General features: G+C 40.9%; 1 protein-coding gene across 8 annotated transcripts in view; it reads right to left on the bottom strand.

Annotated features, from left to right (window-relative positions):
• The window catches only part of lyst (lysosomal trafficking regulator), a 55,848-nt gene that overhangs the window by 32,903 nt on the left and 4,378 nt on the right, over positions 1 to 18,567 (bottom strand). For 5 of the 8 annotated variants that reach the window (XM_029449307.1, XM_029449312.1, XM_029449309.1 and 2 more), the window contains exons 3-6: positions 12,434 to 12,522; positions 8,576 to 8,774; positions 5,309 to 5,399; positions 1,882 to 3,994 (exon numbers count right to left, since the gene is read on the bottom strand). In XM_029449307.1, the coding sequence (XP_029305167.1) occupies positions 1,882 to 3,994; positions 5,309 to 5,399; positions 8,576 to 8,774; positions 12,434 to 12,522 (2,492 nt within the window). Of the gene's footprint in view, positions 1 to 1,881; positions 3,995 to 5,308; positions 5,400 to 8,575; positions 8,775 to 12,433; positions 12,523 to 12,980; positions 13,041 to 15,008; positions 15,060 to 18,073; positions 18,205 to 18,567 lie in introns of those variants that run through there. The other 3 variants (XM_029449314.1, XM_029449313.1, XM_029449311.1) reach the window with 3 other exon arrangements.

The raw sequence follows: 18,567 nt of genomic DNA, 5'->3' as shown, positions 1-18,567 counted from the left end.
CACCCAAACATAAAAATGCCATTATCATATTATCATTCACTACACTACTGAAGTAAGAGAGACTACCAAACCCTTAACAATTTAATACTCATTGTCTGAGCCTGGCACCCTCAGAAGGCAAAAACACACGTTTGTGTAAATGTTTGAAAACACTGCGGGTAATATTTACCTCATTAACTCCTGTCCTTGTCCTCGCTGACAATAATTTGATCAACAATATGGCAATAAGTCCTTCCTCCAGACCACTTTGGAGAATGTGAATATGGCCAGGATAATGCATACGAGGTATACTAAATGAGCCCAGAGATAATTTGGCTAAAAAGCACCTTGATTATGCTGAATATGTCATTTGGAGATATTTCTATCAAACAGTTAGAGAAGCCTGAGGTGGAAAACTTATAAAAAATATATAATTGGCCCAGCAGATGGAGCCGTATACTCTAACCTAGTGAGATTAACCATATACTGTATATGCATGGATGAGTGGTTTCAACCTGTACAGAAGCAGAGGTTCATCAAACAAGTCATCATTTTCTTAATGCTGCTGTACAGCAAATATTGCAATTTGATTGCCAATGTTCCAGGACATACTGAATTATTTTTATACAATTGTGATAAAACAAACACAAACTCTAAATGTGTTAAACACACAGTACAGCGGACAATTAAAAGCTGCAGAAAGTGAAAATCTTAAAGCAGTTTCAAACAACAAAGAGAAAAAAAGAGACATTACACTCTTAACAGTAAGTTGATTATGTGGCTATATTGTTTCAATGTATCAGCCGATACTGTTTTATATTATAAAACACTGCCTTTTACATAAGCATCAGGACCTAAAATAATCTCTAAAGTGTCTTTTGAAAAGGCTCAGATGACAAAAATAACAGCTGTAGAGACTTTGAATGTCAGTCAAACCTGCAGAGAGCCGAACAACATACTGAATTTTAATATGGAAACCTATCCACCCCTCGCTGACAGACTGCCTCAAAGCATTCATCCATCCACTTTCTATACACACTGATCCTGTTTAGATGGGGATTCAACCTATCCCAGCATGCATTGGGCAAGAGCTGGTGTTAAACCTAGACAGGTCACCATGGTTAACACACAGACAGACAAGACCTGCATCTCTCTAGATTGCCTCAAAACTGGGAACTGAGGATTCAACAGAAAATATCCAAACCAAAAGTAAAACCTAATCAATACAGTAATATACAAAATGTAATGTTGTATATTACTGTATTAGTTAAGTTTGACTTTTGGTTTGGATATTATCAGTTGAATACCAATTAATACAGTAATATACAAAATTCAATTTTGGCAGCATTTTGTTAAAATGTGTCGGGACAAAGCACCTGCTTCAGCCAGACCACTGTACTTGAAACAGTGTTACATAAACAGTCAATTATCTTCCATATGTCACTCTGTCCACAAAGCTGTAATGCATTATTGATAAGCATCAAATAGCAATGACCTGGAGAGACAGATCTAATGTCAAACAATGCCCAAGGGGATTAGGTGTCTACTTTGAGCTGGCTAATTATATTTGCTTTGTGTGGTAGTATAAAAGGAGTGGAATCCATTTCTTGAGTGAGACATTTGCCAAAACATTTTTCAAAACAACCTCCTGCTTCACTTTAATGTAATGCAGATTAGTCTAAACACATATCATTAATGCTTCTGCACATTTATTAAACCCAAGAACAGCTTGCAGCTACACATTCTTCTACCTAACAATTGTAAAAAAATAAAAAAATAAATTGGCAGAACCCTGAAATGCGGTCTTATACTGCAGGGAAAACTCAGAGATACGGAATAAAACAACCATTAAAGAAAGACAGAATGCCAAGGACAAGTAAGACTCAAGAAAAATAGGCTCACCTTGATTTAAGAAGGGCGGGTAACGTTTGCAGGTAGATGAGTAGTACCTCCACAGGAAGGCACTGCATGTGATAGCTGCAAACCTGAGTACAGACCGTGGAGACCCCCAGCTGCTGGGCGTGGTGGGCCAGCTCGACCCCTCTCTGCAGCACAGGGTTGAAGATGTGCGTGTAGAGCTGCCACTGCACTATGGCATTGCCCCGCAGGGTCAGGTGGCACACATGGCCAGCTATCTGCTGGCTCAACTGCCAGTCCTCACCAAACACAAGCTCTTGATAGGCCTCCAGAGCATCCCACTTCCACAGCATGTCCTCTGCCCCACCTCCACTTGGCAGAATCCCCTGGGAGCGGTAGCACAGACTGGTAGAAACGGCCGAAGGTTCCCCGTGCTGCAGTGTCTCCTCCAGGCCTGGCAGCTGGCTGCTGTCTAGCGTGCAGATGTTACAGGAGGCCAGCTTGGCTTTCTCTGAAGGTTGTCCACCACCAAGCTGGTCTAGGATCAGTCGGCCCAGGACACTGAGAATATGAGACTGGTAACTACGCAGACCTGGAGCTTGAAAGGCATGCAGCAGGGGTCCTACAACTGAGCAGGGGTCCATACAACAGCAGATTCCAACAGCCTGCACCCCAGCTAGTACCTGCAACACAGCTGGCCCACTGGGAGACAGTCGCTGCAAGAGCCTCAGACATTGGTGAGCACAGGCAGCCAGGCAGCAGCAGCGCTCGGGGTAACGCACCGCATCACCATCCATCCCTTCCTTGCCTTCTCCGTCTTCTTCAAAGGGGTTGCGTCTAGCAGCCTGCTTGAAAGCAGAGACGGGCAAACCTGACAGGTCTCTGTGGTGATGCAGGAAGTGGGAATATTCACAGCGACGGTGGCGGCGTCTGGCGCACACAGACTGATGCAGCTGCTCTGACTTTGCCTTCTTGACAGCACTGATGATCTTGAAGACTCCTGCAATGAGACCTCGTAGCCTCTCTGAAACCTCACCTCCCACCTCAGAATCCCTGGCCCTGCCAAGTCCTTCCAGCCGCAGCACTGTAGCCTCGAACAGCTCCAGACCACGGTGCTGGACAAACTCATGGATGAGCTCCAGCGCCTGGCTGAAGAAAAAGGGGTTGGGTGTGGAAGCCTGCAGGCAACCCAGAAGCACTTGTAGTACTCCCTCCAGAAGCTCTGGCAGCAGTAGTGCCCTGTGGCGATAGCGGGAGAACGAAAAGTCGTCCTGGACCTCCTGCAGGGTCTTCTTAGGCCGAGGAGCAAAAGGGTCATTCTGTCTGTCCAAACAGCTCCGGATTTTGAGGGTGGCTCTGAGCAGGTCTGTCAGGCTGCGTCTGAGGCTATCTGGGAGGGTTTCACTCTGACTCACATCCACTGACATCAGGTGCAGGATGGTGCGTAGAAGCATCCTCTGGACCAGTGCGATGGGCTCTTCCGTCCAGCCTCCAGCTAGCTCCTCTGCCCCCGTTCCACCTCCACCCCCTCCTCCTGGACCACAGCAATCTCCAAACTCAGTCAGGATCTCAGTGAGAGTAGGTACGACGCTAACTGCAAGGCCAGGGTTATGGTTGATGCTCATGTCAAACTTACAAACCTTCTCCAGCAGGGAAAGTAACACATGGCAGAGATCAAAGGGCGAGTTCTCCATGCGGTTGAAAATTGATATTGCAGCTGGGTCTGTCAGGGTTTCAGTGTCCACCATCTGGGACCCTGGGGCTCGGGGGCTCGGATATAGTGTACTCATGGTTTCTGTGGGGGTGGTAGCGGTGGATGTGAACAGTGAGGCCTCTGAACGATGATGATGATGCTGACAGCTTACCCGGATGGTGGAGCCATGTGACCTTCGGCTCCTTGCACCACCGGGGCCTGGGACAGCTTTGTCTTCAGGGTTGGCTTCCGAATCTGAGGTAGAAACCTGGGACTTCCGAGCATCCTTTAGAGAGTATCTCTGCGCTGTCCTGCGTGACCTCCGTGACTTCCAGGTGCCACTGCCAACACGGGACCTCTTTCCAGGGTTCTGTTCATCTGTCGCAGCCTTCTGTCCTGCTCTGAGAGTGGCCGCCTTCACCTCCCGGCTAAGGAATACCTCCAGTAGGGACGGCAGGGTGAAATCTGTCAACATAAAGAAATCTTCATGAAGACTTGCATACCAAATGTACTTCTATATATACACATACTGTTATTTTGAGTCACCAAACAACTGAACAAGATTTTGGCATCATACATGTTCTCGTCCCCATTTATAGTCCAAATAGTATTGACCAATCATGTTTGAGCAGGCTTTCGTTAAATGCAGTTGAACATTCCATGTGGAGAGCGAAAGAGGCAAAATGTGTCCGAAATGCAATCTCAGAACCCATTGGCTATTGTCTGACGACGAGTTAGCTTTCTATTAGCTTAAATTAAGCTTGTAAACTGGCTACTTGTGAAACCATCTGGTCGTAAACGAGCTCTATCAACTCCAACCCAAGTTGGTAATCGGACTGTAAACATGAGTAGCAAAAACAAAGCCCCTTATCATCGTCTGACCAATAGCCGATGGGTTCCAAGGTTTCACCAAACCTAAATTGTAAACTGAAGTCATATTGGATTAATGTCTGCTTAAGTCATATTTTAGGAATTGAAACTTAAAATCAGCTTTTAAAACACCAACAATTTGGAATTTTCAATTTCCAAAATTAAATTAAATTCAATAAAATGAGTTTCATAAAGCTCAGCTGCATGTCAGCAGCCAATCTGTGTTTTATAAAAAACACTCAGTGAGTAAAAATTAATTAAAGTAAAAAATGTCTCGTGTCCATGTTAGTTAGGATCAGCAGTCCTGTACTAAATACCGGCATCATCCTGAGGTCACACAGGCCTCTGAAACTACTAGTCTTCTCCTATTGTGTGGCTGTTTGTAACACTTAGATTCAACATAAAGGAGATATTGACTACAACGATTAACAACAGATTCATCCATTTCAAAATGAGCACAGTACACCGTTTGTAATGTTAAGTAAACTACTACAATAAATATAAGATAAGACCATCACAGACATCATTTACTGTCAAAATCAATGTGCACACATTCCACTGCCTTTACGTGAACCCACCAAAGCTAATGCTGAAACATGGCTTAACCTTAATAATTGGTAAAGAATTATGTAAAAGATGGAAGATAAAGCAAATATATAAATGAACATTTCTGGCCAATGAAATAAGAGTCTACATTTCAGATTGCATCTATAAATTACTGTACAGTTTGCAAATCAAAGAGAACTAATGCACAGCACATTTCACACTCATGAAATAAAGTATGTACATTGAAATCATTAGTTACAAACCAGAAATAAGAGGCAGTCCGATACGATTACAGCTGGGCAGTGTGAGGTGTGTGCTGTTAACATCAACATTAACATGAACTTGTAATTTGTGGGCACTGACCTGGGGCTTTTTCCTCCTGCACAGGGATCTTCCAGACCAGTGGTAGCAGAGACAGCAGCAAAGTGAGAAGCTCCTCCCGGCAGGTCAATTCCTGAGAGAGCAACAAAACACACTGAGGTTACCTAGAAAGTTTCCCTGCCCCTCTCCCTTTGGTCACACTCTGAAGTCACACCCAGACACTCCCATCAAGATCAACTCTTGCCCATATTCAGTATAAATGTCTTTGCCGTTCACTATTTTCAACAAAGAGAATTTAGCTCATTTAAGATTTACTTTGCATCCGTTTTTCCAAAAATATTTTCAACCCAGGAGTTATTTTATGTGTATTTATTTGTGTGCATTTAGTTAGCTTGTTTGTTAGTCTTCAGTGTAATGTGTCATGGAGTAATGTAGCATCTACATGGCGGCCTAGCTTCCGAGATCTTGGGGATCTCATGTCCATCCAGAGCATACCTCACAGCAGAGAGAGAACACCTCCTTCATGTGTGAATTAAAAATGATCAGCCAAGACTGTCAAAACGTACAGTATTTTCTTTTCAGTGTTTAATAAACACTGCATTAGATCATTACATGTTGGGAAGTTTCTTGAAGGTATTGGTTTATAACTTGTGTGTCGTTTATGCATAACCAACGGCTGCCAGGGATGACATTTACTTATAAGTTACTCATTAACTTACTCACTAATTAACCTTTTTGTTCAATACTTTGTTACTCAGGTTATTTCATAAATACTACATGATAATTTACTTCTATTAAATTATAGTTTTTGGCTACTGAAACTATAGCCCGACCAATACTGGATTTGTTAAGCTGATACTGTTCTGATATCGGTATCCTTTAGCGATATCTATCTATATATATATATATATATATATATATATATCTCTATATATATATATATCTCTATATATATATATATATATATATCCGAGAGACTCTTTTCAGAAAAGATCACCATTTACATTACTAGTACTATTTCAAAATGCAACCATGGCAGAGTGATTCCAAATACCATTCTTACTTTATCAGTCCACCTCAATGACCGTGACACACTGTAGCATTGACATTTGTGAGTATTAAGCCTGTTTATTTTGCCAAATTTCACATGATCAGCATCAACGCACTTAAAACCTCATTAAACCATTATATTTTATGTAGGTTGACGTCCGACTCAGCAGTGGCACAGTGTCTGACGCAGGGAACTATTGAAGAAAAAAGCCAAACCCCATGCTCAGAGGTCATATTGTTTTCAACTTTGTCCTGGTTTCTGACCATTTTTATGTGCATTGCTCGACCTATCATGTGAAAGCCCCATAATTCACTATAGGAGCATCTCGTAAATTGTTACTTGACCAAAAAAATACTCACAGATCGGATCAGTAAATAAACACACCGACTGCAGTGTAGCCTGGGCTCTGCTGGTGAAGTCTGCAGACTCAATGTGTTGGCAGAGGGAACACTGGGCTCAGTCAGAGCCTGGTGCCAATTAAAAGAGCAAACAGTACCTGCTTCTTTAACATGAGCACCGAAATACAGTGCTGACAAATCACTGTCCTAGATAGGTATTGAGAGGCTACCTTTGCACGTCATGGTAAAGTATTTCCAGCAATATGGTGCCAAACCATATGTAGTATTACGGATATATTTATGCATTAGGGTCAAATATAATATATAAATATAAAAGTATATCCTAAAAGAAACACCATCATCTATTGTGAAAGGTATAGGGATATTACTGACAACTGTTCTAAATGGATTTGCCTATCAGCATCAACATCCTGCGTGCGCCAGCAGCAGAACGAAGAGACCAACTTTCTGGAATCAAACAACACGCGGGCACTGCAGAGCTCATTTCCTCCTTAGATATGATAGATGACCACCCTACTGTAGTAACACCAGCCACAGATGTAGAGAGGCAGCCTAATTGCCCACTAAACAAAATATAGAGACACTATTGGCTATGTGGTGTTATAATAATTGGGTAAAGTGTCTGGAAATCAAAACAAGCGTTTAGTTTCTCATGTCTGAGTTCAGGTACAGTTGTGGAAATATAACAATTTCCAATTGTGAAGAAAGAAAATGCCAGCAGGGAATTGAAAAGACGTGGAGTGGAAATTTTAAACTCAAAATATACAGTATGTTCTCTTTTTTCACGGATGGCTTTTAAAAGGGTCATACAAAAGGTATACGATGCAGGATTCCCTTGTATCTGCCCTCTGCCTGCATTTTTATTTATTTTTCCCCTATTTTGCTGTGTTGTGGACATTTCTCAAAGTCAGCCTTTGGGCAGTGCGTGTGTAGCCCCAAGCCAATAACAGTGTGCAGGTGAGGTCAGGACTTTATAAAAATGTAGCGACCGGGTGACTGTCTCCCTCTCCTCTGCTCTCGGCCTGTGTCATGGATGTAAAAAGTGCTGCAGGTCTTTGTGTCTGCACACTATACCTTTAAATACCCCTTTAATCTTACCGTCTATCTTTTTTTTTTATCATGCGTTTGCATTATACTGCATCTCTATTGCATACTCTGTCTGTAATTTCCTGTAGATTCAAAGAGATTAGTCGCAGCAGAGATTACTTAGGTTTACGTGCAGAAATTAAAGTGGTCGTGCTGATATTAAAACCGCTGCATGAAAAAGGTTAAATGCATAAAAAAAGAAAATATGAGGCAGAATGTGAAACTAAAAAGCAGTGGCCTAAAGCTTAGTGTGAATATTACTGAATTACTACAGTGGTAGCATTTACATACATTTGTGACAATAGATGCAACCACCATTGCTGAAACTAGTTTACCGTGTGACGTGGCCTCAAGGGAAGAATGCTGATCTTGACAGATCAGTGTGGAGGTTTTTTTCTTTGTGATTATTTTACTCAGGACCACTGTAGTCAAGATTTGCAGTAAGATATTTGGCGGTATGGCTCCGTTCAGGGACTTCCCAGCCCTTCCACTGTGTACGTGGAAAGCCTAAAGCAGGGAGAGCAGCAGCTAAGACCCACACAGGGTTCAGAACAGAACAGGCATTAATGACAACAGAAGTGACTTTGATTAGTCAGAGGGGCTGGAGTGGAGGCGGCTTGCAGAGGAAGCAGCAAGGGGTAGGCAGGCTAAAGCAGGTTAAATAAGCCTTGTATGAGATTTGTCACATCAGCTGATCCATCTGGGCTGGCTTTAGATCAGCTGCCATCAGCTGATGTAGCTGGGATGTGAGCTGAGCTTGACTTTGTGTCTAAACGGAGGCTATGCTCAATATGTGGCTTTGAACATCCTCACCTGGTCAATGATGGAGTCCAGGGTGCTGAGCAACAGGAAGCCCCGTCCCCTGACCAGGTATTCTCCCAGTGCCACCATGTGACTCTCCTCCTCATCTTCCTCTCGTGCCTCCGCTCTCTGGGCGACCGCACTGCATAGTTGATGTACATCAGTCAGGAACTCTCTCGCCAGTGTGTTGCTGGCCCCACTCATGTCTGAGCTACAACGGAAGAGATAAAACATCATGAGACAAATCTGTAAACACTCTCAAAGCTGCCATGTGGGAGTATGAGGTTGTCCTTCATAAGAGAAAACAACAGGTTGGTATTTGTGAGTTGCTGCACAATGTTTTTATTTAATACCGTTAATAAAAATGAAAAGTTGTGAAATCATCTTCACAAACTTTAATGGACAAACTGCTTTTCATTTAACTCAGAGCTTTTTTTGTGGTGAATGTAAACTTTATGATTTATGGAAGGTAAACAGCTGAGGTTATGGAAGTCATTTTAAGAAAAAACAGCAAGTTAAGAGTTCACCTCACCGTCATAATCACAATTCTAATGAGAAACTTGAATGCATATTAAGAATTTGGAAGTATCCGATACAGACAACACATTGCTTGTTTCGTCTTTTCAGTTTTAATGCTCACTTGGTTTTAAGTATTTTGAGATGACAGTGTAATTGCCAAATAATTAAAAGCAAACAAGAAAAAGAAAACAGGGTTACACTTTATTTGGATAGTCTGTATTTGTACCATTATATAAATATACTTAACAGATAATCTGTTAAACATCAATAAACAACATGGGAGTTTATCTGTGACAAAGCTGCAGTTAAATCACATTAGTCTTTATGTTGGGTTCATTGTAGTGGAAAAGCCTGGATACCAACTACATACAAGTTCAGTGAGATGAAGAAAAATCCAAAGCAAACGCCTTAAAAAAACCTGAGCATGGCGACATGTAGTCGGGTTGTTCCAACAACGTCCATTTCAATAAGCAAAACCCAACTATTAATCATTCCTAAAGCGCCTTCAAGCTAGCATGCTTACGTCTGCCACAACCACAAGCTCCTCTAAATGTAACGGACAATAAGCTGAAGGTCTCAACACAAGACACGCACCTCACATCTCCATTCACCGTTTAGGTCACACACCCCTTCACAGGACAGCTCCAAATTACACAGCAACATGGATTTAAGACTTCAGGCCATAACAAATTCTATTAACCAAATAACTTAGTGCTCACTTTAACATGTTTACGTTTCTGCCAGTTACTTGCTGCTCTGATCCAAGCCTACTTTTACCATAATAATAATAATAATAATAATAATAATAATAATAATAATAGTAGTATCATATGTAGAGGAGTGCTGGGTTAACAACATCTACAAGTATTTCAATTTGAATAACAAAAAAACCCAACAGATTTCTGACACTAGCCTCTGTAAGACGTATAGTCGTTCTCATCTTACCAAATGTTACAGGGTCAAACGCTTTCCTTCCATTCATCTTGTGTTTGCTCCAAGCATGACTGCAGCTCTGCTGGTTGTAACTGCATACTAAATTTGACTAAATTTTCTGTTTTGCAGCACAAATTCCATTAAATTCGAATTTCAAATGGAAGCTTTCCAGATTCGCAGCAGATCAGCGTATCACATGAAAGCATGTGATGTCACATGGCAAGGGGACAGGCTCTGGTAATACTGCCGAGTCCCTGGTGCCCTGTAGAAGACCTCCGTAATCAACCGCTGTTCACAGGGACAGCCTTTGTCTTCTGCACTACAACAACTGGGATTTTCTTTTTACGAACAGGCCAACTGGGAACAACTAGCAAAAGCGGCAAAGGGACACAAGCTAGGCTTGATAACGGATTAAGTACTCGTTATTATACTAGTATATTACAGATGAACACCTCAGTGTAGGCTATTCTATACTTCTATTATTTCTGGGTTGTTATGTATTTTGTGAAGCACCTTTTCATGTTTTTTTAAGTGCTTTACAAATGATGTTATGATTATTATTATTGTTATATTTCATACTGTAAACTTTTGCACATTCCTTGAAAAATATTTTGGACAGTTCTGCACAAAACAGTTCACTGTTCTTTCATTTTAAACAGATATTTTGCAGTACTCGTCTTTATCTTTTATTTTCTATGTTTATTATTATGCACCAAACGGCAAGGCAAATCCCTTGAGTAACTTCAATTAAAATTCAAGCTCACTATGATAATTCAGTTTTAGTCTGCGCGAAGCATGTCCGTCTACTGAATGGAGTTTATTTAGGTCACAGGTCACTCTCAAAACAGGCTAATTCTTATTATTAAACACATTTAAAAAGGTTAATATTATGTTAACGTTGACTTCTTATTGTGTAATAGCCACACACACACACACACACACACGCACACAGCTAGGAGAAACATGTTGACTAAAAATCTAATTAAATTAGATACAGTGCCTTCAAAACGGCTGACATGTTGACATTCCTGGTGCATCGCCAAAAAATGAAAAAAATTCAATAGAGGATAAAGCAATTTAAAAAACATACCGCCAGAAATTTTTAAAACGCAGTATTTTTCCCCCCTAACCTTCGTCCCAACCATCCTCTTATTCATTTTATCATTACCACAAGACAGTGATTAGAGTAAACAGAGATAATGGTTTCCATGATATCCTGCTGCAAAAGATTATTGTGATGTTCCTTAATCCAGTCATTCACATGGGAGAGGCCTTATTCAGCGTTTACTCTTTCAATGTGGTTAAAAGTAGGGAAATACCGGTTTAATTTATACAGCAGCACATTTTTTTAAAGAGATTAAAAGGAAACTTAAAGCAATGGATAATATTCAAAGAGTCTGGGTTTGCATGGCTCAAACTCATATAAGAGTCCATCATCATCATCATCATCATCATCACAGTGTGAAGGTGAGTGTCAGGAGCTGTAATGATGTCGAGGAGGCAAACACGGTTCATCCACACGATTAACTGCATCCATACATCTGGTTCTACTGCAAACAACGAGAAATGAACAGAGCGCACGCACAAGATGTGCAGCTTGTGCATCGCTTACTCCTTCAGTGTCTTGTCCAATCAGTTGAAAATCAGGATTGCGATGCGTTGTGATGGACATGTGTTAATGACAATTGAATACATTTAATGATATTGGAGGACTTAAATCAAAGTTGTTGTTTTTGTTATTGTAGGCTCTGCTTGATGCAGAAAGAAGCTCTTTGATTAACACAGGTTTCAGAGATTCTTACATGTCCTGTTCAGGCTAACCTGTTGTCATGTTCCTCCAACAATACCAATGCTTCTGTAAAGCATTACCAAACACACCTTTCCATTTATACAACATCTGTTAGCTAAGTGCTCACTTATTACAGATAAAAGCTTAAAACAATTCAAACACAGGACATTTAATGGTTTCACAGAGTGAAACATTTTACTGCCTTAAGCCCATCTTTAAACCGGGACATTATTTCATACATTTTAACCAAAACCTCATTCAAAATAATCACTTTTCAGCTGAGGGAACACATACAGTAGCTCACAAATGCTAATCTACTCACTTAATTCTAGGTAGTGTGCGTGTGCGTCAATTATTTACACTGAACAGATTACAAACAAAGAGACACTTGAGGTGCCTAATGTCTACACTTTTCTCCATCAATATGTAAATCTATGCAGCAAGGTACTCCGAAAAGCTAATGCACCATGATTACATAATGTCTGCACCCTCTCCGAGAGTGGTGGGACGTAAAAAGGATGAAATGTCACTTCTGCAGATACTTTTCTTTGGTAAAGAGCAAAGTGTTGGCTGTAGAAAAAACTCCATTACTGTACAGTTAAAGATGTTAAAATCATAATGAGACCTACCAGAATTTCAGTGCATCTTTACTGTTGTTGGGGTGATGCTGCACATAGTGGAAGAGACAGAGGAAATTCTCCAGACCCTGAAGGCTGACCTGATGAGACAAAAGAGCAGGAGCATGAATCAAACCCAGATTATTAGTTGCACTCACATGAAGATTCAAATGAAAAAACGCAACGCACAAAAGCCTTTCACAATAGTATGACGTTACGCTCAATGATTTCATGTCATGTAATATTTTGATTGATTTATTGATGGAACAGCTGCTAATGTTGTTATGTGGGACTCCAATGTTGATTTATCAGGTCAGCTGCAGTGTTAAAAGTGTATTTCTCTTCTCTAAACATCCTAATACAAAAGCACTTTTTCATTAAAATGACACAAACATAATTCAGTCCCCAAAGCAACAAGTCATATTTTAGATATTGCATTTTATCTCTGAACAAAATCACCGGAGAATCCCTGAATCTGGGGAACCAAAGACTACATCAAGATGAATCAGCCCCGTCCCAGTGCTTTGGTGAGAGCCTGAGCAATCAAAGAATCTTTTACCATCAGAGCTGGCGAGGCGATGTGGACTTTCTTAAAAGTGAAGTCAGCTGACCACTTTTAACTGCATTACCGGTTCCAGCGTAGTGTTAATATCTTCCCGGCAGACGTGCGATTCTCTAAGCCAGCGTCCAGCCTTCCCTTACAACACCCAGGAGCTAGCGTTACTCCTCTGCTAATCTGACACCACTGGCTGGAGTCATTGAGGCAACACTGATCCCTGACTGAGTGTCTGGTTCACAAAGCCAAAGACGAGACACCACACACATGACATTACACAGTCTGACCTACCATGGCATTGACAGGATGGAAAAAGGTCGCTGTAGGCATAGTTTGACAGTCTGTTATCAAAAGATTCCTTTATTAAGTCTCGATTATTTATTTATTTTATATAGATTTTGTATTCCTTTTCCAATTACAATTGAAATGTAACAACACAATTTGCTTTATATTCTCAGAGAGAACACAACTAACCCTAAAATGACCTCGCATAGTTCATGTCTGTCAACTAACCTTCTTGGCTAAATCCCCAAATACACTTTTGAACAAACTGCTCCTACCAGGGATAGAATGAAAAACATATTTAAGCTATTTTAGTGTTAAATACACATTTATGGGATCAGAATTATCCTAATTTCTACATAACTTTTACTTCTCTTCAGGATTCTAGGATTTGAGGATATTCGGGGTGCAGCCCGTGGGATCCTCGTCTGGCACTATTTTGTTGATTTTTTTTATGCACTCCGTCACCTTATTTGAATTAAAAGTACAAAAACAAATTCCCATTGTGAATCAATTTATTTTCATTGTGTATTAGAAAAATTGCTGGCCCGCAACCAACCTTGATACTCAATTTTAGGCCCCGCAGCTAGAGGGATTATTCCAATCCAAAGCATATCTCCTCCCTCTTACAATGTTCCAATGGCCGACCATCTCCTCTCAAACAAATCATAGATGTTTAAACTTCTACAGTTAGTCCCTTTAATGAAAGACAAAATATGAATAGGAATGACTTTTTGCCCTACACACTTTAAAACAATCTTTACTTAAAATGTGCCCTGTGACGTTTTTGACCACTAGCAGCTATGGATCAATGTTTTTACAAGTGGGTCCCCACATTGTTTGTATCATGTCTGCACAGAAGTACGATCAGGCACAAGGACGCGGGCAACATGGTACACACTTGTGCCTGTAGTTTCACGCTAGTCTACCGATACCGAGCAAAGGCTGTGAAGAAGAAGACCCGCCAGCAAGCCAACAAAGATGTAAACAATTAAGGGTTTAAAATATTTAAAACATTGGCTTTACAAATGTGATACGAGGAAAGAAACATATTCTACATGTACGTCCAGGATACACACGACACGTGTGAGAAACACTGGACGTAAACATAACTTTTGATGGTTTCAAGAAAACTCCACAGAGCACATTTAATTCCTCTTACTTTGAAGACATTAACTAACACTGGCATCAACTTTACAGGCAGCCTTTACTAGTCATCCACACATATTATAATGTAGTTATCTTATTTAGGTGTACTTGCACCAGCATTAGTTTGCATCCTGCAAGAACCGGTAGTGTAAACTCCATACAGTGTCACGGTCCTTTAAAAATAGGAAAAATTGCATCATTTACAGTGGATTTACCATTTGTGTCTTTTTACATGCCCTAAAACAACGAGGACGTCTGCATATCCAGCTATGCATATCTGTGAACCTGATTTACTCACTCTCCGTGACAAAAACACAAGAGACACACTTCCGCTTCTGCTGATAACCGTCACTGTGAGGACCGGGGCCGAGGCTATTCTGGCAAAACTCAGCTCTGTTGTATAGTTTCGTGGTAAACTAACTTCCTTCTTGCGTCAAACACTGTGAAAGCAATGTTTGTGTTACTGGTTACCACCATCAATGCCATTTAAAAAGTTGTAAACTAGCAAATATGCAATATTACATGGGCTGAAAGATGAACACATTTTTCCTTTCATTTCTTAGTTGCAGGTGATGACGATTCAGAGGTGACCACACTCACCAGGGTCAGGGAGGGTGGGTGGGTGGGTGGGTGTCACTGCACACCAGGGCGCTGGACAACATCACACAGGACAGACGGGAAGAGGAAGAGAAAGAAATGCATGGATCATGAGAGACAGGAGAGGACAGGGGTAAAACCTAAAAGCTGACAAGAACATAAAAAGTGAAAGAAATAACTGCAGCAACAGATGAGAGCAAAAGCAAACAGGGGGAGTGACTGGCAGGAAATCAAAGCTTCAAGGTTGCCAAAACTGCTATTAGTTTAATAAATAAGCCCAAGAGCTACGGTGGTGCTCTGCACTCAGTCTATTAAAGTTAATCTCCCACAATGAGCATCTAAAATGACTTGATTTGTCCTGGTGTTATCAGTGTACCTGTTGTGGCTGTATTTCTCAAATGAGAAAACTGAGCGGTTCTAATTTCCCAGCAACAGGGTTGTTTTTTCCTCCGAGGCACTAATCCAATATTACAATGCACTCTTCACAAACCAGCCAGCGTGATTTGATAATGGAGAGACTGCCAATACTGATTAATGCAGCTCGGAGGGGAAATCAACAGTGTGCAAAGCCCCGGGAACACATTTCTGGAAACAAAAAGAAGGCTTTGACCTTTCCTCTGCTGTGAGGAACTTTGTCATGTGGACACACACACAGGCCTATCTAGGCGGTTGAGACAAACAGATTTATCATTAGAAGCATTCATTAAATATAATTTAACGAAAGGTAAATAGTTACCTCAAACTGCACAGATCAACACACACACACACACACACACACACACACACACACACGCACACACACACACACAGTAAAACTATACTTAGTAACTGATGAGCATGATCAAAATATATTTGCTGTTGTTGAGTAACTTCTAGAATCACCTTGGTGACCTTTGCTCTCTGTAGTCTCTATGTTGTATTTTCTTTTTTCCAAAGTTTCCGTAATTGCTCGGACATCGTGGCTGTGACCTGCGTCTTTTATACTGCCTTCATGCAACATAGCAATCATGGGAGGCCTAGTCATGGGAGTCTGAGTCTCCCACACTGGTACAGACTTTCCTCACAAGCCCTCTTTGGATAATTGGGTAGAATACAACTTGGCAGAGGCAGTGAAAGCGATGTGATCCTGTCCTCGTGAGAGAGAGTATGCGGACCGTTGGTTATGCAATGTTTTTTTTCCCGGTTTTAGATCCCTACTGATCTAATTTTACATTTGGGTGATGAGCATCATGAGGAGCCCCTAACGTTCCGCATTTCCTCACAAACTACAGTCAGAGTTCCACACACACACACACACACACACACACTTTTTCTCCCATTAAAACACACACAATGTCAAGAGGCTACCATCAAAAAGCATGCGTGGTTTCTTGTCAGTATCAGAGCCACACTTTCCCAACCTGTGACCTTTATTCGAGCATAGCCACTGTGCAGGAAATGAAAATGCGTCACTCTGGGTTTCTTTGTTTTCACTACAGAGAGAAAGAGTGCATGCTGGTGTTGGTCAGATTATAATCCCAATAGCCTGCTCTGGTTTTACTCTCCCCTGGTGGACTGAGAGAGTCTGTTTTTGAGGAAGACATCCGACATGCCACTGGGTGGAAAAAGACAGACAGAGCGATGGTTGGACTCTGACTCAACCCGGAGCAAAAAGACATGAATTATTCAACCATTCAGTCAATCCTTTGGAACAGCCCTGGAGACCAGAGCGAGTAGGAGTAAGGTTGAAACTGAGGACGGAACAGTAAATGTGGATGTGAAACAAGTCCTGTGGTCAACCAGCAAGTACATCTAAGAATGCAACTTCACTGAAGACATTTTAGTAAACAAGATACTAGAAATCTCAAAAGTCGAAAGCATGAAATTAAGAAAAGATCAACAACCTTCTGTGAAAGTAGTGTGATGATCACAAGACATCAGGGACAGAGCCCGCACTTGAATTTCACTCAAAGAGGAATGTCATGGTGAATTCACTAAAGAGGAGTAGTAGGAATATTAACATCCGATTACTGTGGAGGAAAGGAAACACTCGTCACACTACTCCGTGGCCAGCTTATTATTTCTTGTGTATGTTTTATCAGGACCAAAACTTATATATAGTGGTATTTTGATAAAGTAGGAAGACTGGTTCGAGTACTAGTTATGAAAGAAGACTTTTTGGTGTGAAACCGCACCATCACTTCAGGTTAGACATTACTAACCCTGAAAACACATCTGGTTAGTTTTTTTTCCGTTTTAGGTTACTTTAGATATTACTCATCGGAAAAAGTATTGATTCTCAACCGCTACACCAGGTAATGTGCTGTGCTGTATGTGTATTATTGTTTTCCTGAGAAACAATGCAGCCTTTAACTTAAGATTTAGGTGGTGTAGGCGATGCTAACCATATCATTTAGCAAAATAATATTACATAAATTCAAAATGTGTTAAACTAGCTCAACTAGTTTCTTTTCAATTTTAGCGCCACAAGACAAATTAATGTAGCGATTACTTTCCCCCACTTTACTGTGCTCAGACGTTGCTCAGACGTTGAATAAGATCCATACACATTATCATCGATTGCTTTAGCTAAACCAGTTATACATATTACAGCTGACTTTAATGCCACGCAACATTTATCTCAGATATAATCCATTCATGGAAATAATGCACACAGCACACTCTTTTACCAAAGAAACCGAGGATGAATCATCTCACATTGTTCAGTCCTGACAAGCCAAATAATTAACTTTGGGGACGAAGGTGAACCAGCGCTGCCATCTTGCCCCGCTTAGTATTCTCGACATTTCACCTTTTGCTTTGTTTGACCAGTTTAATCTTCTTTAGACAGGGATTGAGGGATTTACCGCAGAAGGAAAGCACAGAACTGAGTTTAGAAAGCTAATGACTAGTAATGTGGGTGGAATATGTGTTGTAGTAATTCAGAAGAATCACTGCGCTTGATCGGCTTTACACACACAAGTATCTGTTGTCAGATTAAGTGACGATGCAAACACAATGTACATTTACACCACAGCCCACCAGGATTACCAGCAGGACTGTCAGAGTAGCTACAGAACGATACTTACAACATGAGTCCAATGACCCTGCAGGAAGAAGTCCTTTCAAATGAAAAGTCATCCATTTATATGCAAAAAGCCAAATTAAAGTTAACATTAGCTCAAGACAAGAGCCAGCAAAGCTTGAGCCTCTAGATAACAGGCGACCAGAAACATGAAGTGTTCCAAACACCGCAGCTTCAACATTTAGAAACATCCTGTTCGCTCATAATGAAACTAAAAACAACATGTCATCTTGCTTGGCTCCTGGCCAGGTAACCAATGTAATAAATGGACGTTGCTCATCAAGATTCAGAGAGATTGGGCCGAATGAAAAGTCTCCCCACAAATACCTTTGATGCAAGTGTGCCCAAGGCAATTTTCTTTCGCAGCTGAACACAATAATACTGTAGTTTTGGCTCCATAAAAAGAAGACTTTAAGAATGGAAAAAAAAAGACTCAATGCCAAAATCCCATTATACTGAAACTATAATGTGAATACGCTTACTTAAGTAAATGCTACA

Source organism: Cottoperca gobio, chromosome 15 (assembly GCF_900634415.1).
Source record: "Cottoperca gobio chromosome 15, fCotGob3.1, whole genome shotgun sequence".
NCBI classification, from domain to species: Eukaryota; Metazoa; Chordata; class Actinopteri; order Perciformes; family Bovichtidae; genus Cottoperca; species Cottoperca gobio.
Note: the sequence above shows the minus strand (reverse complement) of the source record. Positions and strands in the feature narration are given on the sequence as shown.